This window comes from Castor canadensis, chromosome 14, assembly GCF_047511655.1.
Source record: "Castor canadensis chromosome 14, mCasCan1.hap1v2, whole genome shotgun sequence".
Classification (NCBI taxonomy): Eukaryota; Metazoa; Chordata; class Mammalia; order Rodentia; family Castoridae; genus Castor; species Castor canadensis.
In genome coordinates, this window is record NC_133399.1 from 50,056,694 (window position 1) to 50,082,487 (window position 25,794).

The 25,794-nt window shown below is 51.2% G+C and overlaps 1 protein-coding gene across 1 annotated transcript; it reads right to left on the reverse strand.

Moving 5' to 3' along the window:
* On the reverse strand, window positions 1–24,622 carry Atp8b3 (ATPase phospholipid transporting 8B3). Its single transcript, XM_074053310.1, is given in 33 exon segments — window positions 1–92; window positions 1,757–1,772; window positions 3,133–3,260; window positions 3,493–3,631; window positions 3,759–3,889; window positions 3,892–3,997; window positions 5,343–5,426; window positions 9,636–9,859; window positions 9,952–10,318; window positions 10,598–10,709; window positions 10,906–10,981; window positions 12,290–12,401; window positions 12,533–12,638; window positions 12,640–12,665; window positions 14,018–14,130; window positions 14,209–14,268; window positions 14,271–14,452; window positions 14,798–15,027; window positions 15,119–15,150; window positions 15,436–15,598; window positions 15,600–15,645; window positions 15,754–15,944; window positions 16,762–16,850; window positions 17,368–17,526; window positions 19,475–19,557; window positions 20,018–20,092; window positions 20,194–20,262; window positions 20,754–20,815; window positions 21,206–21,304; window positions 22,060–22,173; window positions 22,793–22,923; window positions 23,406–23,464; window positions 24,534–24,622. Coding segments are annotated over 33 exon segments (3,765 nt in total).
* Window positions 24,623–25,794: the final 1,172 nt, after the last annotated feature.

Consider the following 25,794-nt stretch of genomic DNA (forward strand, 5'->3'; position numbering starts at 1 on the left):
TCACTTCCCAGGACAGGGCCCATTCAGCAGAGCTGGGGTGGCCAAGAGGGATGTCTCGCACCCCGCAGGACAGAGGACCCCAGTCTGCAGGTCTGCAGAAGATGGCAAGGACAGGGGCTCCCCACTATTTCACCTTTTTGTTCCAAAGTGTTCAACCAAAGCCAAGCCATCAAGGCCCTAGGGCTCCCCCACCAGACTCACGAGGGTTGGTTTGGGGATTATCTGTGTGGGGTGGGAGGGTGGTGAGGGAGTCCCTAGTATTTCTAATGAAGACTAGAACGTAGGGCTGGTTTTGCTATTCAGACCATTGGTTCCCTAAAACATAAGGGAAGAGCAGCCCTCCCCACCTCCACTCCCACCCTCAGGCAACAGGCTTAAAAGGTTTAAAAAAAAAAATCATCACCATTGTTAACCATTGCTGTGCTGGGTTTATTGTTTTGGTTTTTTCTTCAATAAATTATTTTCTAGTCACTCACCTGGGCTTGTGTGTTGACCGACTGGGGATGAGCCCAGGAGGGGAGGAATGGGGTTCCTCCATCCCACACCTGGTGAAGGAGGAAGGGGATGGAGGGAAGAGGGACCCTGTCTCTTCCTGCTCTGTCTGTCCTTTGAAGATCAGAATCTTGGTGCCTCTGAGCCAAACAAGCCCCAACATGCAGACTTGTCACTGCCCATTGCTTATCTGAGGGGAGGAAACTAGGGCAGCCTGATGGAGGAAGGTTTGGGAAGATTGGCAGAGTTGGAGCTTATGCACTTTCCTGGGAAGGGCTGGCCGGCAGGCGGTGGGGAGCCAAGGATGTTAGGCAGACTTTGCTCCCCCCACATTGTCTACTGAATGAAAATAGCTTTCCTTTCAATTCCCCACAAGACCACTAGGAGTCAGTGTTTGTTTGATTTTTTTTTTTTTTTTTTTTTTTTAAAGAACCAGGAAAGACTATTCTGGTGGCTTCACTTCTCCAGAAGTGTAGGATTGGACTGGCCCTGATTTATTAGGGGAAGGCAATGACTGCTCCTCTGGGTGCAAATTGGTCCTCCAAAGGCACCAGAAGCTGCTCCAGCCATGGGTGATGGCTGCCTTTCCATGGCAGCTGGGTCTCTGCCAGTGATGTGTGGGTCATCTTGGGAAGTGGCTCTGAATTTTCCTTGTGTCGGGGGGGGGGGGGTTCCTTTTGCCAGAGATTTGGCCAGCTCTTCCAAAATGTTGTCCACAAAAATGACCTCCCCTCCAAGGACTCTGGCTGGCTCTCCAAGGTCTGGTGGGAAGGCAGTGACTGATTGGCAGAGCTGAGAATGGTCCTCAGAAGGTGACAGCTGGCTTTCTTGGAGTGACGATGTCTTCTGGGAAGACCCAGATGGCCTGCTCACATTGGAGGGTGACCTTTTGGTGACAGTGGGTTGGGTTTGTGGATAAAGAGTGGACTGCCTTTCCACAGTTAACAATGAGCTCCCAGCAGAGGAGGGCTGCCTGTCCTGAGAGGATTCCCTCCCCTGGGGCTGGCAAATCTTCTTCCCCAAGAAAGTTGTCTTTCTAGCAGGCCCGAGTGACTCCTGGAGGCTTGAAGGAGTGCCTTCTTCATCAGAAGGAATTGGGAAATCACGGAGAATCTCACTGTTGACCTTGGGAGACCTCCGTAGGATCGTGCCCTGAGTGATGAGGTGTGCATAGCCCTCTTGGTGAGAGAAGGCATAGCTGGAGCGCCGGGCAGGGGACTTCCGGTGTAAAGAAGGAATGTGCTCCATGGTGAAGACTCCTCACTTGGGGCCTCCTCCTCCTGCAGAGCACAGAGGAACAGTAGGGACATCAGTTTGCATTACTTTGCTGATTGATTTTGGGTCACCCGGTTGGCCAGGTGCTTCCTGAGCCAAGGTGAGCCAACTACAGTCTACCCTGGAACCTCATTCTGGATCAGCTAATCAGAATCCTTCCCTGGGAAGGTGCATTGGGCACCCCTGGCGGCAAAGCCAGAAGAGTTAGCACTGTGTCCTATGTGATAGAAGGTAGCAGAAGCTGAGCAGGGAGAAACAACAGAAGGTGACAAGTCTGTGACCAAGTGCTGCTCTACTATTCCAGTCAGTTTTGGGCCCTTCTCAGCTGCCACTTGCCCTTCCACGTTTTGGTTATATGAGCTAGTGAGTACACCCTGTTTCTATTATGATAACATAATGGGCATGGTGGCTCACACCTGTAATTGCAGTACTTGGGAGACTGAGGCAGGAGGATCATGAATTCAAAACCACCCTGAGCTGCATGGCAATACACTGTCTCAAACAATAAAATTAAAATTTAAAAAACATTATGTTCACTTTCTTAGCCATGGTTAAGTGCACATTTCTGTGGCATTAAGCACATTCACATGGCTGTGCAGTCATCACCATCATTCACTACCAGAACATTCTCATCAACCCAAACTGAAACTGTTCCCCTTAAAACACTAACTCCCATCCCTGCACGAGCCCCCAGCACCACAAGTCCACTTCTTGCCTCTGGATTCTCCTATTTTGGATGTTTTCCTATCAGCGGTGTCACACACTTGTGGGCCCTTGTGTGTCTGCTTCTCCCACTGAACATAGCATCATCCTCAAGGTCCCTCCACACTGTAGGGCGTGTCAGAGGCTTGTCCTGTTCATGGCTAAGTGACGTTCATGTTGTGTGTATGCGCATTCATTCACCCATGGCTGCTTGAGTGGTTTTTCTTTTTCTGTTTTTGGTGGGACTGGGGTTTGAACTCAAAGCTTTGTGCTTGCAAAGCAGGCACAACTATTTGCCAGGGCTGGCTCAAACCATGATTCTCCCAATTTCAATCTCCCGAATAGCTAGGATTACAGATGTGAGCCACCAGTTTCACCTTGCTTGGGTTGTGTCTAAGTGTTCCCAAGTCTTTCCTTTTGCCTAAATCATTTCAATGTTGTTTCTGTTACCTCCACCTCAACTCTGGATACCTCAAGGTAGTATCTGATGGCATCAGTGTGTGAATGCAGGTTGACCCTCTGTGCGAGGATGTGGTGTTATGTCCCCTCTTGAGGAGTCTGGATCCATGAGAGCACAAAGAGTCTCCAGGGTTCAGTATGGGAGGGCCAGGAGGGGCTGAAGGGGTCCCAGGAAGGTGCAAGGGGACCCCAGTCCTGCCTCACCTTGGGGTACAGCTGCCTGAGGAGACGGTGGATGACAGGAAAAGCCAGGACAGGCAGCGTGTTCACGGACACATTCAGCAGGATCACCAGTAGGCTGGAGGGTTGCATAAGCACGTTGTAGTCAGCATCTGGGGACAAGGTGAAGGGTATGGCAGAGATCTGGCTTCCTTCCCCTCTCTTCATCCCCATGGATGCCCTAGACTACCTCCCAGACCTCAGCCCCTTCCTTGGGACCATTTGCCAGGCAAATGTTGAAATCCACCTGCCACCTGTGTGGCTATCCTCAGGCTGCATTTTGTGCCTGGGGCCACCATGCTCCCAGGTCAGAGGCATCCATCATGCCCCCCTCACAGGGCTCACAGAGAAATGGGAACGTTGGTGGGGAGATCCTGTAGAGCCCTAAGCTCTGGGTGAGACATGTCGTGACTGCATAGGAGCCAAGGCTGAGCAGAACAGCCACCGTGCACAGGACAGTCCAGTATTTGATGACCAGGACAACCTGGAGAGGAAGAGAGGGGTTAGCCAGGGCTACGGGGCTGGGTCAGGGTACATTGTGGGCCCCCCTTCACCTCAAGAAGAGGTCAGATGGCCCCTGGGGGTGGGGGCTGGACCATGGCCCCACCTACCTCCATGATAACAGACAGCAAGCCTGATAGGGCCACAACAACTGTGAAGGACTGGTAGTCACTAAGGCTGGCGGGCCCTGCTGTGTCTTGGCTGATCTACAATGTCATAAAGAAGTTGACCAGAGAAGTGATATGCCATGGGCAATGGCTTGCAAGAAAACCCAGTAGTTGAAGAGCTCATCTTTTTGGCCCGCCATGTACAGCTCTGGCATCTCCAGGCTCTGCTCGGCACTCACATCCTGGGCAGGGGAAAAGGCTCTTGAGATAGGGCAGTGGGTGCCGTCTGGCCACTCACCACATGTGGCAATGTGAGTTCAACTGGGTTAAAACAAAATGGATGCTCTGGCACTGGTGGCTCACGCCTGTAATCCTAGCCACTCAGGAGGCAGAGATCAGGAGGATCACGGTTCAAAGCCAGCCAGGGCAAATAGTTCTCCAGACCCTATCTGATAAAAACCCAACACAAAACAGGACAGAAGGAGTGGCTCAAGGTGTAGGCCCTGAGTTTAAATCCCACACCGCAAAAAAAAAAAAAAAAAAAAGAAAAAGCAGATGTAGAGAGTTCTGGAGCTCGGTTGCACAACCACACTTGGCACACTATTGAACTGTGCACTTGTAAGAGCGTAGACGGAGACTTTCACATTGTAATCGGCCCTGGGTATCCGAGGTCCCTGTGTGATCAGAGCCAACCAATTGTAGGCAGAAAAGATTTTGAAAAAAACAATTTTTGTCCTGAATGTGAGCATAGATTTTTTTCCTTATCACTGTTCCCTAAGCAATACAGTGTGACCACTGTATACAGCATTTCCATTGTACCAGGTTTTAGATCGTATAAAGACCAGAAGATGTGCACAGGTCCTGTGTAAATACTACACCATTTGCTATAATGGACTTGAACATCTGTGGGTCTTGGTGTCCACAGAGGTCCTGAGACTAAGACCTAAAGAATCCTAAGGAACGACTGTGTTTGTACTTCACTATACTTTTTAAAATGTAAGGATGCTGGGCGAGGTGGTACATGCCTACAATTCCAGCAATCAGGAGGGAGACTGAGGCAGGAGGATCACAAGTTCAAGGACAGCTGGGGCTGCATAATGAGATCCTATCTTAAAACAAAACTAAAGGGCTGGGGAGGTGGCTCAGTGGTAGAGTGCTTGCCTAGCAAGGCTAAGTCACTAGGTTCCATCTCCAGTACTGTCAAAAAACAAAACAAAAATCAAAAGCAACTTAAGGGCTGAGATGTAGCTGAGTGGATAGCATGTGCTCAAGCAAGCTCAAGGCTCTGGGTTACATGAAAGAAATATAAAATTTGCTTCCTCCCCATCCCCACTGTTCTGCAATGTTCTAGGAGACCCCCTTCCCCACTCCAGGCCATTTAGGTGGACGACAGAGGGCCTGGGTCTCAGGATGCAGGGCTCCCACAGAGGAGGAGCTCACAAGAGGCCCCTCCAACAGCCCCCACCTCCCATGAGACAGCTCCGTGGGGAGCAGATAACCTTTAGTGGGGTGCTACAGAGAGGGGTGCCAGGCTGCACCCCATCTGGACCACCCAGGGAGGAGTAGGCCAGACAGGTCTCTGCTCACCTGCTCAAAGAGCCCAATGTAGAGGACCGGGAGGATGGTATACATCAGGTTGAAGAGGGCCAGGAACCAGCCTTCATACAGGGGCTGTGCACAGAGCAGAAAAGGAGACAAAGATGGCCTTCAGAGGCCTGAAGGCCAGGGGCCCAAATGCATCTTCACCCAGGAGCTGAGCCTGGGCAAAGACACTTGGGGAAGGACCCAGGTGAACAAGGCAATTACCGTACAATCAAAGCTGGGCTTAAGTCCAGGGTTTCGTTAAGGGGGCTTGATGAGAGCTGGGAGATAAAAAGTAGGGAGACTTGCAGTCAGCTCTTCGAAAGCACACCTCCAAACAGCAAGTTGTACCTGATGGCTCCATTAAGAGTTGCAGGTGGGAAATGCCTCAAGAGAATGTGCTTCCCGATCATGCCAGAGTCGCACTAGCTTAGACTTAAGGGGAACCCCTGATGGGTGAAGAGCTGGGAGAGCTCCTCCCGACATGGCAACCCAGTCCAGCTAAAAATGGATGTGTATTTCAACCTGAAATCACTTCACGTGCATTCTAGGATGGGGAGAAGAACAGGGGAGGTAAGGGCTGAGTGGGGCTATGTGCTAGGGGATGGGGTCGGGGTGAGTGCACTTGCAGGTTCTAACACGTGCAGTCAGAAAGGCAGTGGATGGACATAGACATATATAACAGACAGAGCTAGATATAGGTAGATAAATACAGATGAAAAATAGATAAGACAGATAGAGACAGATATAAATACAGATGAAGCCAGGCATCTGTGGCTCACACCTGCAATCCTAGCTACTTGGGAGGCAGAGATCAAGAGGATCAAGGTTCGAAGACAGCCGGGCAAATAGTTTTGAGACCCTATCTCAAAAAAAAAAAAAACAACCAAGAAACATCATAAATATATGATAGATAAAATAGAGGTACAGATAGAAAAAATAAAGAGCTGAAGTCAGGCCGGGTGCCTCACACCTTTAATTCCAACTACTCAGGAAGTGGAGATTGGAAGGATTAAGGCTGAAGGCCAACCAAGTAAAAAGTTAGTGAGACCCCCATCTCAACTAACAAGCTGGGCATGGAGCTGTGTGTCTGAGGTTCCAGCTATGCAGGACGCCATAGGATCTTGGTCTGAGGCTAGCCGAGGCAAAAACATAAGACCTTATCTGAAAAAGGGCTGGGGGCACAATTCAAGTGACAAAGTGCTTGCCTACCAAGCAGGAGGCTATAAATTCAAAGCTCAGTTTGAACTAATTAAATAAATTAACCTCAGTTTTAATTAATTTTTTTAAAAAGATAGATGATTGATAAATAGATAAGATAGATGTTAGATTATCTAGATGACAGATCAAATATCTAAAAGGTGATTGATAGATAAGACTAATACAACAGATGACAGATACATATAGGTGAATAGATAGGTAGAGATGATAGATGATATAGATGGATAAGTGATAGTTTATCTAGACAGATGATAGAGGATTGATAGCCAAGATACACAGACAGGATAGATGACTGATATATAGATGATACATGATAAATATGATAGACAAGGGGGAGCGGGGATAAAGGAGAATGGTGGAGGGGGTGAATGTAACTATGATATACTGTGAGAACTTATGTAAATGTCACATGTACCCCCAGCACAATAATAATAATAAAAAAAGAATTCTCAATATAGACAAAGATCAACCAGGAGAGTATATTGTATAAAAAAAGACATTAAAATATGCCAACTGGAGGGGGGTGAATTCAAGTGTGATGTATTTTATATATTGTAAGAACTTTTATAAATGCCACAATGTACTCCTACTCAACACAGTAATTAAAAAAATGCCAATTGAATATGGTTGATACATTTCATACACATATATGAAACAGAACCATGAAATCTAGAAAAAATATGATGGATAAGATAGGTAGATAGATAATAAATATAAATGAATAGATAATAATAGAGATATGTATAGATGCTAGAAAATAGATAAATGAAAGATGGTAGGTTACACAGATGACAGATATGACTGATATAGATGATATGCAAAGATGACTGATATGATAGATTAACTGATAAAACAGGTTGATAGTATAGGTAGATGGATAAATGATGGATGGTTGATAGCTGGAGATGATTTATAGATAAGTTAGGTAAATATAATAGATATAGATGGTACACAGAGATGAGAAATAGATAATCGCTGCAGATGGATTTATAGATGGCAGATGTAGATGGTACAGATAAATACAGACAACAGATGGAGATGATAAACACATGATACAAATGACAGATAGGTGAAATACACATCTACAGATAAATATAGATGATAGGTTGATGTCCTCTGACAGGGTAACAGCATCCCAGAGCACTGAGCACACCACACACTCAGTTCTTGGTGTCTAACATCAATTCTCTAATGAAAGGAACCAGGGCTCCCTTCGGGATGGCTGGTCCCAGGGCTGGGGAAGAAAAGTGCAAATCCAGCCCAGTGCCTCCATGGTGCCAGAGTGAAAGATATGTCCAGAGAGCAGAAGGTGCAGGACAAAAGGATAATTCTAAGACAATTTGGGCCACAGAAATATAAAACAAATAAAATGTCCAAGAACCAACATTAATTTGGATAAATTTGTAGTTTTTTTGTGGTACTGGGATTTGAATTCAGGGCCTTCACCTTGAGCCACTCCACTAGCCCTACTTTTGTGATTTTTTTTTTTTTTTGAAATAGGGTCTCGTGGAACTATTTGTCTGGGCTGGCTTTGAACCATGATCCTCCTGATCTCTGCCTCCTGAGTAGCTAGGATTACAGGTGTGAGCCACCAGTGAACAGCAAATTTGTAGTCTTAATCTTGGGCCCTTCTCTTCTTCTTTTTTTTTTTTTTTTTTTGACAGTTCTGGGGTTTGAACTCAGGGCCTCTCGCTTGCTAGGCAGGCCACTCTACCACTTGAGCCCCTCCGCCAGCCCCTGATATGAAATTATAGTTGAACATGTAAATGGGGGGAAAGAGGCACCCTCCCTGCAGAAGAATCAAGCAAATGCTGTGGGAAAATTCAAGTTTTCCCTTTCATTGTTGCTGTTCAACATGGAACTGGAAATCCTAGCAGAACAAATAGGCAAGGAAAATAAATAAAAGGCATCCAAATTTGGAAGCAAGAAGAAAGACAGGTCACAGGTCCTGTATGTAAACTCCCCAAAGTATCCACAGGAAAGCTAGGTCTGATAAACCAATGCAGGGCACAAAATGGATACATGTTATGTCTGGTGTTTCCTACCGTATACTGGCAGTGACTGACTCAAAAAGCGAATTGAAGGCTGGGGGCGTGGCTCAAGTTGTACAGCCCATGCCCAGCAAGCAAGAGACCCTGAGTTCAAACCTTAGTAAAACCAAAAACAACAACAACAAAAAAGCCAGATGTGGTGGTCTATGCTATTTGGGAGGCTGATGCTATTGGGAGCATCCCAGTTTGAGGCCAGCCCCGCAAACAGTTCTCAAGACCTTGTCTTCAAAATAATCAAACCCAAATGGACTGGAGGTATGACTCAAGCAGCAGAATGCATTCTTTGCAAGTGGGAAGCCCTGAGTTCAAACTCCAATCCTACAAAAAAAAAAAAAAAAAAGGGCTGGGATGTAGCTCGGTGGCACAGCGCTAGCCTAGCATGCGTGAGGCCCTGCGTTCGATCCCAGCACCAAAAAAGAAAAGACAAAAAAAAAAGACCTCTCCCCCACCCCAAAAAAAAACAACAAAGCAGTATGTACCTCTGTGAAGAGGGAGCTTAGGTAGAGCTCCCTCTCAAATGGCTACATATCAGCAACAGGAGCCATCACCTCTCACAAAATTTATTTCCACAGTTTTCTTACATGCAGGGATAATCACTGCCCTATGGCTCCTCTAAGGTACCAAAGAGCACATCTAGTCTTTGTCACCATTAATAGTCCAGAAGCTGGGGACCAAGCTCCCACAATCTCACCTCTCCCCCCCGGGGGGCACATCTGGGGCATCTTCCCTTGCTTCAGAGCTCTAATTTGCCAAATATCCCTGAAAATGTTTAGCAGAGAAGGGAACAGGAACCATATCCCCCTTTATCTGGACTATACTTCTGTGAATGCAACCTTATACAAGGTTTTGTGACCTCCAGTGGGAGGGAGACCCAGACTTTTAAAAATATACATATTTTTTGAGATTCAATCCCAAATTCTGGGATTACAAGCATGTACCACCACACCCAGTTGGACTCCAAGGTTTGTACCCACAGCTGCCCGGAGCAGGCAGGCAACTTAGGTGGCTCTTTCCACCCACCACATACCTGGGCAGTGAAGCCACTGTAGAAGGAGAACCAGATCTGGCCCATGATGCAGGCCACTGTCTTGTAAAAGAAGAAGCGCAAGAACTTGCAGACCCGCATGTAGGACCAGCGTCCATGAACCAGCAGCAGCCGCTGTAGGAAACAGAACTGGGCCAACATGTAGTCACTATTCTGCACTGCCTGCATGCCCTCCTGACCTGACAGCCCCACACCGATGTCTGCAGCTGCAGGGTACATGAGGGGGGCGGTGTCAGCCATTTGGTTGACTGTCAGAGGAGTCCCATGCCCCCCGCCCCTGCTCCCCACAGCCACCCACTCTTGATCATATTGATGTCATTGGCCCCATCCCCAATGGCCAGGGTCACCACTTGCTGGTATTTCTTGACTAGTGACACAACCAAGGCCTTCTGCTTGGGCATCACCCGGCAGCAGATGACTGCCTGGCACCTGCAGGCCAGGTCCACGAAGGCCTGCTCCCGCTGCACCTCTGGGTTCTTGTGTTTCTTTGAGGTCCTGGACTGTGCTGGGACCAGTGGGGCCCTTAAATTCTGCCACATCTGGGAGATTTGCCTGGCTGGGTGGAAGTCTTTCCTCATCTGGCCTGGCTCCTGACAAACCCCATCTACCACCATGTATTGGGTCAGGGCCAGGGGCTCCTTGTGCAAAGACAGTTGCAGCTGGTCCTGCATGGTGAGAAGGAGGGTCCACGTCATTTGGTCTGTCCCCCCGACCCCAGTCGATTGTCCTCAGCTGGGCCTCCTATGGAACTCCCTGGTTGGATTTGACCTGTCTCCCCCTCACTGCAGTTCCTCTGGGTCCAATCTCTTGGGGTTTCCATTTGAACTCACAGCAGCCCCCTTCTTACCCCAGGCACCTTGAGGCCCCACCGCCAGCCTGATGCTCCTCCCAGGTCCCCTCCTCCACACCAGGGACCCCACTGGCCACCTCCAGCTACCACTGACCAGGAAGTCTCCGTCAATGACCATGGCCATGTTGACCCATGGCAGAAACCTCAGCTTGTTCTCCAGGGCCTGCAGGTTGTTGTTGCTCTCCCAGTATGTATCCAAGATGTGGCTGCAGGAAAGCGGGGGTCAGCCTGGGCTGCCCATCTCTCCCATCGCCCCACATGCCTTGGTTTCCCCCTCTGGTGAAGGGGCAGTCAGGCTGCCTGCCAGGCAGATCTGAGGACACACTTCAGGTGCCCAGGAGAGCCCTGTCTGGGCCATGGGCCCTCGGGTCCTTGCCCCCTCCTCCTGGGCTACCTGCTTACTTGATCTCCTTCTCCTCCAGAATGAACATGTTCTCTGTCAGTAGCTGGCAGGCAAAGCCAATGTTCACTGCAGTCTCTGCAAATCAGCCCAGCTCAGGGTCTCCCCTGCTCTGCCTGGTCGCCACGCCCACCCTGCCCCCTAGACCCTCCTCCCAGTTCAGCCAGTGGCAGTAGTGCACCCCATCTTCTAGCCGTGGTGATTTTTTCAGAGCAGGGCTCATCACCGAGGCCGACCAATGAGGGCCAGTTCTGAGACCTTGGCTGCCCCTTTGAGCAAAGGGGCTGGCTGTTGGCCTGGTAAAGGCTACACTACCCCCAGAGAGGTGAGTTTGAGTCCTGGACTATCAGGCATGACTTGTCTAGGGCCTAGAAAGCTTTTAAGAACCCCCCAAAATGTCCTAATTTCTTTTAAAATCTGAAAGGGGAAAAAGGCAAATGTAATTCTGCCTCAATTTGTCTTTATGGCTGGAGGAGTGACTTAAGTAGTAGAGCGCCTGGCTAGCAATCATGAGGCCCTGAATTCAAACCTCAGTACTGCAAAAAAAAAAGAAGAAAGAAAGAAAAGAAAAAGAAAAAAATGTCTTTACATACTGTTAGAATGTCACTCTCCTTTTTTGTTGGTGGTACCAGAGGTTGAACTCGGGGCTTCACACTTTGCTGGGCAGGTGCTGAACCACTTGAGCCACGCCTCCAGCCTTAGAATATCATTTTTTTTGGTGGTGGTACTGGGGTTTGAACTCAAGGCCTCACGCTTGCTAGGAAGGTACTCAACCACTTGAGCCACTCTACCAGCCCTGTTTTGTGTTGGACAGTTTTGAGATAGGGTCTCTAACAAACTGTTTGCCTGGACTGGCTTCAAACTTCAATCCTCCTGATCTCTGCTTCCTGAGTAGCTAGGATTACAGGTGTGAGCCTGGCTAGAATACATTCTTAACATTTGTGAGTGTGAGTGTTATGGGGTGGGGGTGTGACGGGGTGTGGAAGGGGCCCACAAAAGTGCTAATGCAGTTCCTAATGCTGTAGGCATGTGCCACATTCTCTGAGAAGCAGAATCCTGGGGAATCCAAAAGTGGGACATTGTTCTTATATGGCTGGAAACCTCCGGGCAGGTGCCTTGAGCACTCTGAGCCCTGCTATGCCCACTGCCCATGTGGGTAGTAGCAAGGGCCCCCACCTTGTAGTACTATTGTGAGGACAAAGCTCACCACGCACTGGCCATGGGAGGCACCCTGACTGTCACCCAGGTGTTATTACTTCTGTCTCTCCCTTTCCCAGGGACAACGTGGAAGGCAATGCTTGACCCAAAGAAATGAGACAGGCACATGGCTGAACTTCAGATAGTTACAGGATCTGTGTGGGGGGCAGACAGAGATCAGACACCCACCTTGCTTGTCCCCTGTGAGCACCCATACCTTCATGTTTGCTTTCTTGAGTCTCTTGATAGTATCTGGAACACCATCCTGGAGTTTGTCCTCAATGGCTGTGGCTCCCAGTAGCTAGGGGAGAGGTGGGACTCAGAGAGAAGCCCCAGTGGGGATGGAGCTCCCTAATGTGGGACCCCGGGTTTCACTCATCAGTCCCCCATGCATCTGCCTACCTCAAGGTTTTGCTCCATCTTGTTGTACACCTGTTGCAGGGCCTGTGCCCGATTCTGTAGCAGGAGACAGGCCTCGTGATGTTGGGACTCCCACTCCTCATAGGCGTCCTCAGCCACCTCTTTGTAGGCCAGGCAGTGTTCGCAAGGTCTGCTCTGCAAAGGCCTGTGGAGGCTGAAGCTGTCACCGCCCAACCCCACACCTGCTCTGTCTCCCTCTTGACACCAGGTCTTTGTACAAAGCACGTTCCCACAGACAACCTGTCCTGCACCTCACTTATCACAGCAGACTCAGACTTCCCTCTGTGTAGCCCTCCTGGACCACTCCCCAGTCAGGACTTCTCCAGCCCGGCGCCACTCCCGCAGCCTTAGGGAACACCCAGGGGTCCTTCAGGGCTCTGTGTCTCAGGCACCCTCAGGCAGTCCCAGAGTACACTCACACCTGAAGATGACCAGGGCCCTGGAGGTCCCCAGAAAGAGGACTTTACCTCATTTCACACCTGCCCCAAGCCTTGAGCTCCAGAGGGTGACCCCAGGTGTTGCTGGGGGCGAGACGGCATGAGAGGTCAGGCTCAAGTGGCACAGCAGGGCTCCAGACATCTTCCTGCAGCCTCAGTTCACCCACCTGCTCCATAGATCCATCTTGATGAGCTCCTGGGCTCTAGATCTTTATTCTGAGAGACCAGATACCTGAGTCCCATTCCTCCTAGCAGAGCAGGGCACCCTAGGTTCCCCCAGAAAGGCTCTGGGGGAGCCCCTGGCTGGACACAGCAGCTATAAACCTGTAGGGTCAGGACTGTGCCAGAGGGAAAAAGTCTAGGGGTTGGCAAGGGCTCCATATAAGGGGGTTGGAGCAGAAAAGGCACCCTGAAGGGGGAGGCCTGGTGGCTGGGCCTGGAGGACTAAAAGCTTGTGACAAAAGCATCAGAAGGATCAAATGTACCAAGGCCTCAAGGTGTCACCTGAACACAGGGAGGCGGATAACAAGTTAGAAATTGGGATCCTGGGAAAGACTGAGGGAGGGAGGCCAGCTGAAAACAGGAAGAGAAAACCTCAAATGATGAGCTGAGGAGCCTTGGCCTCACCCATGGAGAGGAAGGACTGAGCAGGGAAAGCTTATTGTGTCCTAGAACCCAGGCCCGGTTGAGTTCTAGGAGCCAAAGCCCAATCTATCTACAGATTTCATGTCTTTGTGTGAATTAGGGAAGCACATCCTGTGTGGGTAGGTATGATTTGGAGTTCAGTCCCCTCCCAGCCTCTGTAGATGGGTGGGAGGTGGGAGGGAGAAAATGCTGTGTGCACTGCACAACCTGCCCAACTGTACATAGCTGCCTCAAGGGGCTGCGGCCGTTCCTCTACCTACTCTCTCTTTTTCCTCCTCCCTCTGTCCTCTGTCCCTGCTTACACACACACACACACACACACACACACACACACACACACACACACGCACACACACACACACACGCACAAACACATATGCGCGCGTGTGTGCACCTATCCCCAGCTGGGACTTACAACCAAGGCTTCCTCTGTGGTCACCTCCGTTTCACCCCTCTCACGCAAGCGCTCCAAGATGACTGTGTCCGCACCCTTGGTGTAGAGGCAGATGGAGCCTTCCAGATTTCGAACTGTGGGAAGAGAGAGAGAGACCAGGCTGCTCTCACTTGCTTCCCTCCCACCCGCCCCTAGCTAGGATCGGAACTCACCCAGCACAGACATCCGCTTGCGAGCGCTGTTGAAGTCCATCATGGCCAGGACCTGGTAGATTCCTCCCCCAGCTCCACCACGGTGATGGTGTCCTGGGTGCGTAACCTGAACACGTAGCCCAAGTTCCTGGCTGCGGTGACTACAGCCTCCTCATCTGGGGAAGCCGCCTGGTACGACAGCTGGTCTGGTGAGGGAACGGCAGTGACATTCACACCCTTCTGTCCCTTCTCCTCCCAGAGCTTGCTTTATACGGGCTCTTCTGGGGTCATGCATCACGGTGGAGGGGAGGAGACAGGAACATAGGTGCTCATGAATACTTGTGGAATAATGATTCTCGGAGCCTGTTCAACTACTATACCCACGAGCCCCTATCTACACAACGTCCCCACTTCACACCAGATTCTCGGGGCTCGAATCCCAGGCCTGGACTTCCTCATCCCTGACAGCCACACACTGTCCCCCCGCAATACCAATACTGAGCTATCTTGTAGCTCCAGGCCTGGATAGCCTTCAAGTGGGGGGCCTGGGATATGGCTGAGCACCCTTCACGTTGTACCTGGGAGACTGGGTTAGGCAGGGTCAGGCAACCCTGGGGCTAGGGAGCCATCTTGGGAGCCCTCTCCAAGGAGGAGCGGCAGAGCCTGGTGGGCCACGCACTCACTGTCTTTCTCCTGGACCATGACTGTGTGGCAGATGGCAAGAAGTCGCCAGAACTCTTGCACCACCCTGTCCTGCCTGTGCTGCACGAGGTGCAAAAGCTGCTTGTTGTAGTAAAGGAGTTTCCCATCTGCAAATTCATTCCACATGTAGGGCTTCTCCTGAGGGTGGTGGGGGGACAGGACAGGCTGTCCCTGGGTGGGTCCCTGCCCATCCCCCATCTTCTAGTGGCGCAAGGACAGAGGTGCTCACATGATGGTGGGTCCCATCCTTGTCATCTGGACCTGGGGAAAGACAGCTTTAGGATTTGGCTCACTGGGAGCTCAAACTTGGGGTCCCACAGCCCTGCTCCAAGCTCAAGTTCTCAGGGGTCACATGCTAGGCCTACAGCAATGTGATCATGACCTGTGATAGCAATTTTGGGGAAAAGGGTGGGGTGTGGTGACCACTGTGCCCCTGAGCCTAGGGCACCCAGCCCCTGACTCAGGTGTTGGGGCATTTGAAGACCCTTGGGCACTGCTCTCTTGGGGCAGAGGGAAATGGTGAAGGGGTGGGCAGGGGGTCCCCACCGTAGATGTGGCCGTTGATACAACACTTGTTGAAGGTCATCATGTTCTGTGTGAGCGTGCCCATCTTGTCTGAGAAGATGTACTGCACCTGGCCCAGCTGGTCACTGAGGCTGGTGCTTCGGGCCTTGGCAGGTGTGGTCTGAGGCTTGAAGAACATCTGCATTGTCCCAGTTGACAAAAAGACTGTTCCCCAGGTAGAGGAATTCAGCTCTGCAAAACATGGCTGTTACGCCTCTGCCTGTCCCTGTCCACTGCCTCGGGGGCCTCCCTTTGCCCCATCTGAGGAAAGAACACACCCTAGTGGGGTGCAGGACTCACATGATGAACAGGGTCATGGGTACCACGGCACTGAGAAGGATGAGGAAGCTCCAGAAGATGAAGAAGGACTCCATGACCACAGTCTTCGTGTGCATGGCAGACACATAATAATGCTTCAATTTGAAGTCTTTGATCATGAAACTGAAGCCCAGGGTCAAGGCCAAGGATATGACCACCAGGGACAGGAAGATCTACAAGGCAGATGGGAGATGGAAGGTGTGGAAGGGCCGGGGTGCCCTGAGAACCCCAGGGATTCACTGACAGGGACGCGCCCATGCAAAAGGACAAGGTTGGAGATAGGAGGTCCCCAGAGTGAGGTGGACCGGGATGGGGCAGGAAGGGGGTCAGGGAAGGAATGCTCCCAGACTCTTTGCCGGGCTTTTGTGGTTTATTTTTTATTATGGTAATATATAAAACTCATGAAGATGAGTATACAGACTTACGGATTACCTGGTTTGGATGGGGGGGGTGTAAGAATTTTAGTATTTCATATAGGTTTGGAAACCAGTATCACTATCTATCTAGCAATTATTATTAGCTAGCTAGCTAGCTGCCTAATCTGTCTATTTATTTGGCTATACTGGAATTTGAACTCAGGGCCTCACACTTGCTAGGCAGGAGCTCTACCACTTGAGCCACTCCACCAACCCTTTTTGCATATATGTATTTTTGAGTTAGGGGCTCTCAAACTATTTGCCTGAACGACAATCTTCTTGATCTCTTATGAAGCTGGGATTACAGGCATGAGCCACTGATGCCTGACTCAAAATTTATTTTCTAAAAATATGCTAGGCAAGTGATCCATCAGTGAGCTACACCCTCGGACTAAAACATTTACAAAATTGTATTAACAAAGATTCTCTGGCCCAGCTCAGCTTGTACACTTTGCTGAGAAAGAAGGAAACTGAGGCCCAGAACACAAAGGCTAGAATATCTCTCAATAAGATGGGCGCCTTTCCCTACTCCTCCTCAATGTCCTCTGTGCAAGGAATCTGGTTGGAAGCTCACCAAGACCACCAGTTTGTTCATGAGGAGGTCAAGCTTGGTCCTCCTCAAATGGATCTTGCCACAGTTCTTCATGATCTTTGTGTCAGCACCTGTAGGAACTGCATCCACCCATCTATCCACCCACCCATCCACCCACCCATTTATCCATCCATCCATCCATTCATCCATCTATCCATCCACCATCCACTCACCCATCCATCCACTCACCAATCCACCCATCCATCCACCCACCCATCCATTCATTCACCCATCCACCCACCCATCCATCCATTCACCCATCCATTCATTCATCCACTCACCCATCCATTCATTCACCCATCCACCTAACTTTCTATCTTCTGGGGATGGGACCCCAGTAGAGAGAAGGCTAAAGGTCTAGGCCCCAGAGAGATCACCCATTTGCTCATCCAAAACAAGGCTTTGTCTGAACATGTCCATTTTTACATAATTTAGTGCCCAGAAAAGCCAAACCACGAGAGCCCACATTTCTCAGCAGGTCTACAGCAGTCATGCCTGGCTTTGCCAGTTCTCGTCAATGACTTCAGGGTTGTTGCCTCACCCCACCCCACCCATATGGGGCATTCTCGGGCCTCTGTGTGACCTTACCAGTGTAGATGACGAGGCCGTAGCAGGTATCCACGTTGTGGATCCTGCAGCCACGCAAGAGCAGGTTACCAATGCCCAGGGAATATTTTCTGCTGTTCCACTCCAGGCTCCCCACAAAGTGGTGCATTTGGCTGTTGGGCTCCTCACATATTACTGTGCCTGTGGCCATCAGCAACCATGGTGTGACTGGGTGCAAATCGTCCTCCTGTGGCTCCCTGCCAGCCCTTCACCCTTATAGGACCTGTAATGCCCCAAACTTCCCCCACTGTCACCCCACTCTACCATTTTCCTCCCTAGAACACTCCAAAACAGGCTTTATGGCCTCAGGCCCTTTGCACACACAACCTGATCCTCGAGACAAAGCAGCCCTGCCCAGTCTTCTCCCTTGTGCTTGGATCCTAGGATACTGCTAGACATTTATGCATGTTTATTCATGTGACTCATCATTATCATCTGTGAGCCTACTTTCAATCACACAGTAATCCCAGAGCCTGGCCTGGCACCTGGCACACAATATGTACTCTGTAATGCATGAGGAGGGAAGGTGATAAGAGATGATCCTCAAAAGAGCCTCACCTAGCACCTACTGCATGCTAGGCCCATCCACCATCATGCCACTCACTGTCACTTGCAGCAGGTGGCTGATGGTCTCACTCTTCTTTGAGAAAATGGGCTCAGTTGCAAATACAGGCTCAGTGCAAAGTTGGTGAGCATTAAAATAACTATGGGGTGTGGGCTGGGACCTCACAATGTAGAGGGCTGAGGAGGTCATTCTATCTTAGGGACTAAGAGCTTGGCTGTCCTGAAGGAAGGAATTGGAAATGTCTAGGGTGGAGACAGAGGCAGCACCTCTCTGAAACCTCAGTCTCCTTATCTGAAAAATGGAGCCATGCCCTGAGGTGGCAGATGACAAACCACAGCCTAGAGAAAGCCTCTGGACAGAGTATCTGGGATCTCTGGGATGTGGGGGGAAAGTGCTGCATTGGGGGTCACTGCCTCTTTTTTTGAGCCTATCTTCCACATGGGATCAAGTGGCAAAGCATTGGCAGCATTCTAGAAAGTCAGGACAGTCAAAGGAGAGGATGAGTATAGCCACCTTCTGCCGGAGCTGGCCTTTATTCAAATTTCTTTTTCTTTTTTATTCAGGTCTTGCTATGTAGCCTACACTGAGCTCAAATTTGTGATCTTCCTCCTAAATGCTAGGATTATAAGTGTGCACCACCATGCCTAGCCCTTATCCCTGATTTCATGGACAGGAGAAACCCGGGCTTGGCTGGTTTGAGAGATAGATTCTGTGCCTGAACCTCTGAGACTGACTTGCATTTGCAATAATACAGGAAAATAAAAAACTGTTAACTTGCCTTTGCAATAAGTTAGGAAAAAAACAAAGCTGTATCAGTTAGCAAAAGGTAACTGTATCCACACCATGCAAGTGAAATGTTTTCAGGTGGAAAATAAGAAACTGCAGTTGTGTGGGGTGGGGATGGCATCCTTTTCCTGTGGACCTTTTCTTTATTTGGACCGTCATCCCCAGCATATGGGTTGCCTCTTTCACAAAACAACCAAAAATGGCCAGGTGCTATTGTCTCATACCTGTAATCCTATCTGGGTGGCAGAGATTAAGAGGATTGTGGTTTGAGGCCAGGCTGGGCAAAAAAAGTTCAAGAGACTCCTCTTCAAAATAACTAGGGCAAAGTGGACTGACTCAAGCAGTGGAGCACCTGCTTTGCAAGCACGAAACCCTGAATTCAAACCCCAGTCCCACCAAAATCAATGTAGTTCTCATGTTTTAAAAATAAAATGCAACACCTAGTGAAATGCTGTCACACATTTGCAGTCATAGCAAGACATAAAAATATCCCAGCTTTAGCACTGATGGAGGCAACATGAAATATTCCTGGGACAAACCAATCTGTTAGTAGCAACCTAGACCCAAAAGGCTGGCAAATACACATTATAGAGAACAACTTAGTGAAAATTGGCTGCACTAGGTGGGTGCTGGACCCCACCTGACACCCACCACCATTGTTTACCCTAGGAGCATCATCAAGCCTGCCAAACAGAGGCCTAGATGGACACATGGGATTTACTTACACCTCCCACTCACCCTGGAAGTGCGCCATCTTCCTTGGACTGGTCAGTTCATGGTGGGTGACTGTCAGAGCCTGTCTGAACTTCAAGTTGGTCTCCCTGGTTAGAAGAAGAGGCAGGAAGGTGCAGGAGGTGGTGAAAAGGTGTTGATGAATGATGCCATGGGGCACGGAGGCACGCCTCCTCCCAGAGACCCTTGAACATTATGCTGAGCACCTACTGGGAACCAGCAGTCAAGTGTAAGGCTGAGGCCCAGAGAGGGAAAGGGCCTTGCCCACGATGCACCGCATGTTTGCAAAGGGCCAGGTCAGGGCCTAGGCCTTCTTGCCCAGCATGCAGTAGGGCCTGCAGATACTCTGGTGCCTGGGATGCAGGTCCCCTCCTCTGCTTTATCTTACTCTGGAAATAAGCAGGTTGGAAAAGCTTGCTCCATGCCTCGTAGGTCTTTCCCACATAAATATTCATGGGGTGAGTGACTGGAGACCTGAGAAGGCTACTCCAGCCCTCTTTTGGTAGCCTCAGGTTTCTCCCAGACCCCAGGGATGTCATGGCTTCTTACCCATCTATGTCAGCAGTCTCCACATAGCACAAGCTGCTGGGCTCTGTGCTGGCCAGCAAGAACAGGTCGGCCGGCCTGTAATGGGGCAGGGAGGACACAAGATTATAGGGGGATGGAAGACAGGGTGGGAAGCCTTTCCCAGGGGCGCTCCACAGGGGTGACAATGACTCACCGGTACAATGCTGTCCTTTCTGAGACACACCATGTCTCCCACACACAGATTCTTCCATTTCTTCCACGTGAAGCTGCAGAAGGGAGATACAAGAAGGCCCTGGCTGCTTTCCCATAGCCCAAGCCCATGCTGGGCGAGCAGAGGGCAGGGGGCCAGAGTTCCCACCTCCCTGCCTTTGCTCCTGTTGATCCCTCCTGCAAGACCAGTTCAGTGGCTGCTTCCCTCAGGAAGCCTTTCCTGACCTCTGCCTCTCTGCATAGAGTCCGTATCTCTGTCCAGTGACATCAGGATCATCTATTCAAGTCCTTTTCAGTCTCCTTTGTATGAACTGTGTGCTCCTCAAGAATCCATGGCCTCTTTGTCCCTATCCCTTGGCTGACTCCAGGCCTAGTACACAGCAGATGTCTCATAAATACAGGCCTAGGTCCTGGTCAGACTCAAACAGGGTATCTAGGAGCATGGAAAGTGCTGGCCATTCTGTGAGCATCCTGCTCACTGTGCCCCCTGCTCTGTACTCCAGCTTCTTTGTCCAGGTCTGTCCCTCCATGCCCACCCCAGCCTCACCTCTTCCCCCTCAGGATCTGGCAGGACCTGTTGTTGATGGCCTGGTCACTCCTGTGCCGCCCCTGGGCCAATAGGATGGGGTTAGAGAGGTAGTCCTGTCCCCTCTCCACACTGTTGTAGACCAGTCACTCCTGCTCATAATGGTGTGTCCTCGTCAGCCAGAGCCACCCCACAGTCTATCCAACTGCTGGGGGTAGGAGAAAGAAGGCCTAACCCAACCCCAGAGTGGTTGCCAAGATCTCTGGTCACCAAAACCATGAGGCTAACAGGGCCTGAGGGCCCTTGGCTACAGGACAAGGATGACAGAGTACACCACAAATGCTATGGCTGATATTCTTGGGCTCGTAGCCACCTTAAGGCTCATGGAGCCCATCCTGTACCCCCCCATGCTGGGATCAGGGCTCCCACCCAACTTCCCACCCTGAGGCCAGTGCCATCCTGACCCCACTTACAATATCGTCCACCAGGTCTCGAGTGGCCCGGATGGTGATTAGGCAGAGCAGTGGGGCGAGGAGGGTGAACCAGGGTAGCGTGGAGATCTCAGGGATGGCCTGCATGGATAGTCACCTCATGCTCTCCTGCAATACATGATCACCCCCAGCCCCCCGCCCCTGCCCGTCTCCCTTCTCTTCCCTTAGTAACACTGTTTCTCTGGTCATTCTTTAAGTCTGAGCTCCATCATCACCCCCTCCAAGTAGCCACTCCAGACTACAGTCTCTTTTCAGACCTCCACTGGTCCCTGAATCTCCCATAGACCAAGGTCATGGCCACTGCTTGTCCCTGCACCTGGTGCCCAGTCGAGGACCTGCACACAAGAGGTGCTCAATCCATGTTTAACAGCTCCATGAACAGAAGCAGAGGGTCAGTTTACCCAGAGCAGAAACAAGAGGCTAGGCAGGTAGGGTGCTCTGGAGACAGTGCCATAGCCAAGAGTAGGGTCCCAGCTGGCCATCTGCCCCACACTGGCCATGCAGGTGCCAGGAAATGACCCAGCAGGTCCTGAGAACCTATCAGGATCCCCAACCCCAAAACTGAGTGATGAGATGAGCAGGGTCAAGGGGGTTGTGTGGCCAAGATAGTCCCACCGTGGGAGGGACTGCCTCCTCCCGACCTCCAGCCCTGCCATCTTCATCATTCAGCATGTACTGAGCACCTCCTGTGTGCCAGGGACAATCAAACGATGGGCACGGGAGAAGTCAGACTTTAATCTGCTCATCACACTGGCATCGCTCAGTCTGCAGAGTGAAGCAGCCGAGCTGCTCCGGAGAGGGCTTCCCAGAGGAGGTGGCTCTGAACCCTGCCCCACCTGGAGGATAGTGATGAGAAGGAAGTAGAGGTTGGACACGCGGTGAAATTGCTCATAGAGGTTCAATGGCAGGAAGGAGAAGAAGTTGTACTTGGCTGTGCAGATGGCATTGTTCTGGAACAAGAGCCATGGCATGGGGTGCTGCCCAGGCCCAGGGGACCCTGTGGCCAGCCTGCCCCATCCCAGAACCTCCAGAGAGGCCACAGCCAGCATTAATGAAGTGTCCACTGAGTCAGCATTTAAAGAGCACCTGCTGAATGCAAGGTCTCCAGATAGTATCAAGTATCTAATAAATGTAAAGCCTCAGGCCAGCAAAGAGTGAGTGCCTGCTGGATGCAAAGCCTTGAATCAGCATTAATTGAGCTTCTACTGAGTGCAAAGAGTCATTGAGCTGTGATGCCAGTGTTTTCCAAAATGAAACACTCAGGGGGCTTGGGAGAGGACTCTGAGGGACAGCTGCACTGTCAGGGTTGTGCATCAACTTACTTAAATGCACAGCAGGTGAAGCAAAGGAGACCAGTGGCTTGGTGAGAACATTCCTGTCCTCGTGGTTACAATTTAAATGTCAAGCAAACACCAGGAATAGGCAGAACTGAGGGAGCATGAAAAATAAACTCCCTTCCCAGGATGGCTTCTGGCACCATCGTGGGGAGGGGGCACAGAGGCCCTGTTGGGAGAGGGGAGGGTGGGGTCCAGGGAACTACTTTGGCAGGGAAGTGGCGAGGCTGCCCACCTTGTACTTCTTCCTCCGCCAGCACAGGAAGCCCTTCTCCTTGAACTTCTTCCTCCGCCAGCACAGGAAGCCCTTCTCCTTGAACTTCGTGTGGAAGGTGTGGTTGTTGGCACTCACCTCCCAGGAGAATGCTGCAGTGAGAGGAGTTAGGCACTGCTGGAGACAAGTGCCCAACAACGCCCCAGAGGACGAATGGGTCCTCAAGGGACCCAAGAGCTGGGGATGACCGGCTCACTGTGGGAGATGTCAGGGAGCTCATAAACAAACGAGAGGGGGTGAAGGTACTGCTGGGGGCCCAACCTAGTCCCTGCATTGTGCTTAGTGGGTTCCAAGACCAGCCCCTCCTCCTTCCTCTGAGCCACCTCAACTCAGAGAACAGGCAATGGGAGAGCCATTAGTGTCATTCGTTTTACAGACAGGGCAAACTGAGGCCTGGTGATGGGCTCCACATGCCCAACCTGGGCAGTCCTATTTCAGATCCTGAACCTAACCATTCAGTAATAGGGTTCGTAACCCAACCACAGCCCCATTCAAGGACAATGGTTCAGGTTGGGGGTGGTGCCCCAGCCTCCCACCACTCCCTCCCCCAGCCTGTGAAATAGGATGGCACTACCTGTGTTCTTGTCGTCTTCCACATCTTTTCTGTGGGTAAGAGTGTCCATGTTGGTGGCGCTGTTGGGGGAGAGGGACCCACAGTCAAGATCATACTTGTGGCCTTAGTCTTGCTGGGTGTTACCTGATGCTCTGCCCTCAAGGAGTTCAGGGTATACCCTCTCTAAAGTGTCACCTCCCAAGCCCAGCATGGTGGTGCACACTTGTCATCCCAGAACTGGGGAGGCTGAGGCAGGATGGTGAATTTTAAGCCAGCCTGAATAGTGAGACTTTGTCTCAAAATAAAACAAGAGCTAGGGGTGTGGCTTAGTGGTAGACCACTTGCCAAGCATGTGCAAGGCCCTGGGTTCCATCTCCAACACTGGCAAAAAAATAAATAAAATGTCCCATATCCATATGTAGTGTCCTGTCCGTCCCTGGGCTCTGGAGGCAAAGCCATTGGCTGTGTGGCCTCCCCAGGATACCCTCAGACCCAGGGGGCCACAAACCCATCCACAGACTCCCCAGTCTGTGGACACAGACTGACACACCCAAGCCTTACCTCCCCCACTACAGCCATTCACCTACTGGCCTCCAGTCACTGCTCCCATGCCATGGCCAGCCCCTCTGCCTCTCACCAGGAAGGTCTCGCCTGCCTCCTCTGGTCTCCTCAGGAGGGCCACTCCTGTCCCGCTTGCCTCGGGGTCAAGCATCCATGTTTGTTGACTGACCAAATGGTGCCCAGGGTTAGATATATATACCAGAGCAATGTATACAAGGGTCTAGCTGCTCTAAGAGACCTGGCCTTGGAGCTGCTGGGGCAGGATCCAGCTAGGCTTAGCCACCCCTAGAGGGGTGAGCCGCGATGTGGGAGTGGAGGCAGATACCAAACCTTCTGAAGAGCCAGGAGCCTTCCTCACTATCAGGCCAGGAATCTGAGTCTGGTTTTGTCTCGGGGGGCCTGATGTCACCCTATGAGATTATATGAGCCACCCATAAATGGCAGCCCTAGCAGCTTCCCAAAGACAGCCCCCCCAGCCCACACACACACACACACTACCAGGCTAGTAGCTCCTTCCTTTCCGAGCACCAGCCCAGGCTGTTCCCTGGTCAGGATACTTTTCCACTGGTCTGGTCAGTGCTTGCTCACCCTTCTGGTCTCACTTCACACTTCCCAGATGGTCCAGACTGGGTCCTGTGCCACCTCGGGAAACCCCTTCTGTTCAGGATGTCCCCCATCCCGCCTCTGATCCCCTCTCTCTAGTCTCTCCCCGTCTTTCTTGCTTGCTCAACCCCAAACCTCCCCAGGGCAGTGAATGCTGGTATATGAATCATCTGTGCCTCCAGGGTCTGGTGGAGCAGGGCCTAGCTCAGGGCCAGCTCCAGTACTCCTGGGACCCTGAGAGTCAGTCAGTGCCGTTCACTAGATGAAGAAAAGTGAGGCTCAGGCTATGGGAAGTGGGAGGGGCGGGTCTGGAGGAGACTCTCAGATGGCCGGAAGACCCCCATCCAAAATTACCATGATTGCTAACGCCAACCCCATTCTCACTAACCAGATGTTTCATTAACCAGAAATCCGAGTTTCACCAGCAGCAGTGATGCAGGGTTCCGATACACCTATCACAGCCCCGGGGCCTCCCTGGACCAGTGCACAGAAGGCTGCTCGGGGCCGACCAAGTGAAAACAGGCCATCTCGGGGGCGGGGCCAGGAGAGGCCTTGCCTGGAGGAGGGAGGCCAAGGCAGGAGTCTAGAAAGGCCTTGCTGAGACAGATCTGGGTGGGGGCGGAGCCGGGGCCTCCGAGAGAGGGGTCCGGAGGAAGGCGGGGCCAGGAAGAAGGCGGGGCCTAGCCTAGGGAACAGGGGGCAGGACGGGACCTCAGGGGCGGGACTAAGGCAGAAGGCAAGGCGAGGAAGGAGACAGGGCCTCTAGGGGGCGTCACCTTGAAGTGGGGATAGGGGCAGGACCTTGGAGAGGGACCAAGGGCCAGGTGGGGCCTATGAAGAACCTTGTAAATAGAGCAGGACTGAGCTGGGCACCGGTGGGTCATGTCTGTAATCCTAGCTACTCAGGAGGCAGAGATCAGGAGAATTGCGGTTCGAAGCCAGCCAGAGCAAATAGTTCCACGAGCCTCTATCTCGAAAAAACCTAACAAATAAAAAGGGCCAGTGTAGTCCCTGAGTTCAAACCCCAGTACAGCAAACAAACAAACAAACAAACAAAAAAAAAAAACGGGGCTGGAGTAGGCACAGATGGAAAGCGATGCAGTGTAAGGCCTTGCTGAGAGGCCTGGGCAGGGGAAGGGAGAGGGAGAGGGCTGGGCGGGGTCGAACCTCAGTGGGTAGGAGCAGGACAAAGCAAGGCCTGGAAGAGCTGTGTAAGGGTGAGGTCTTCAGATCCAAGGGAGCCGGT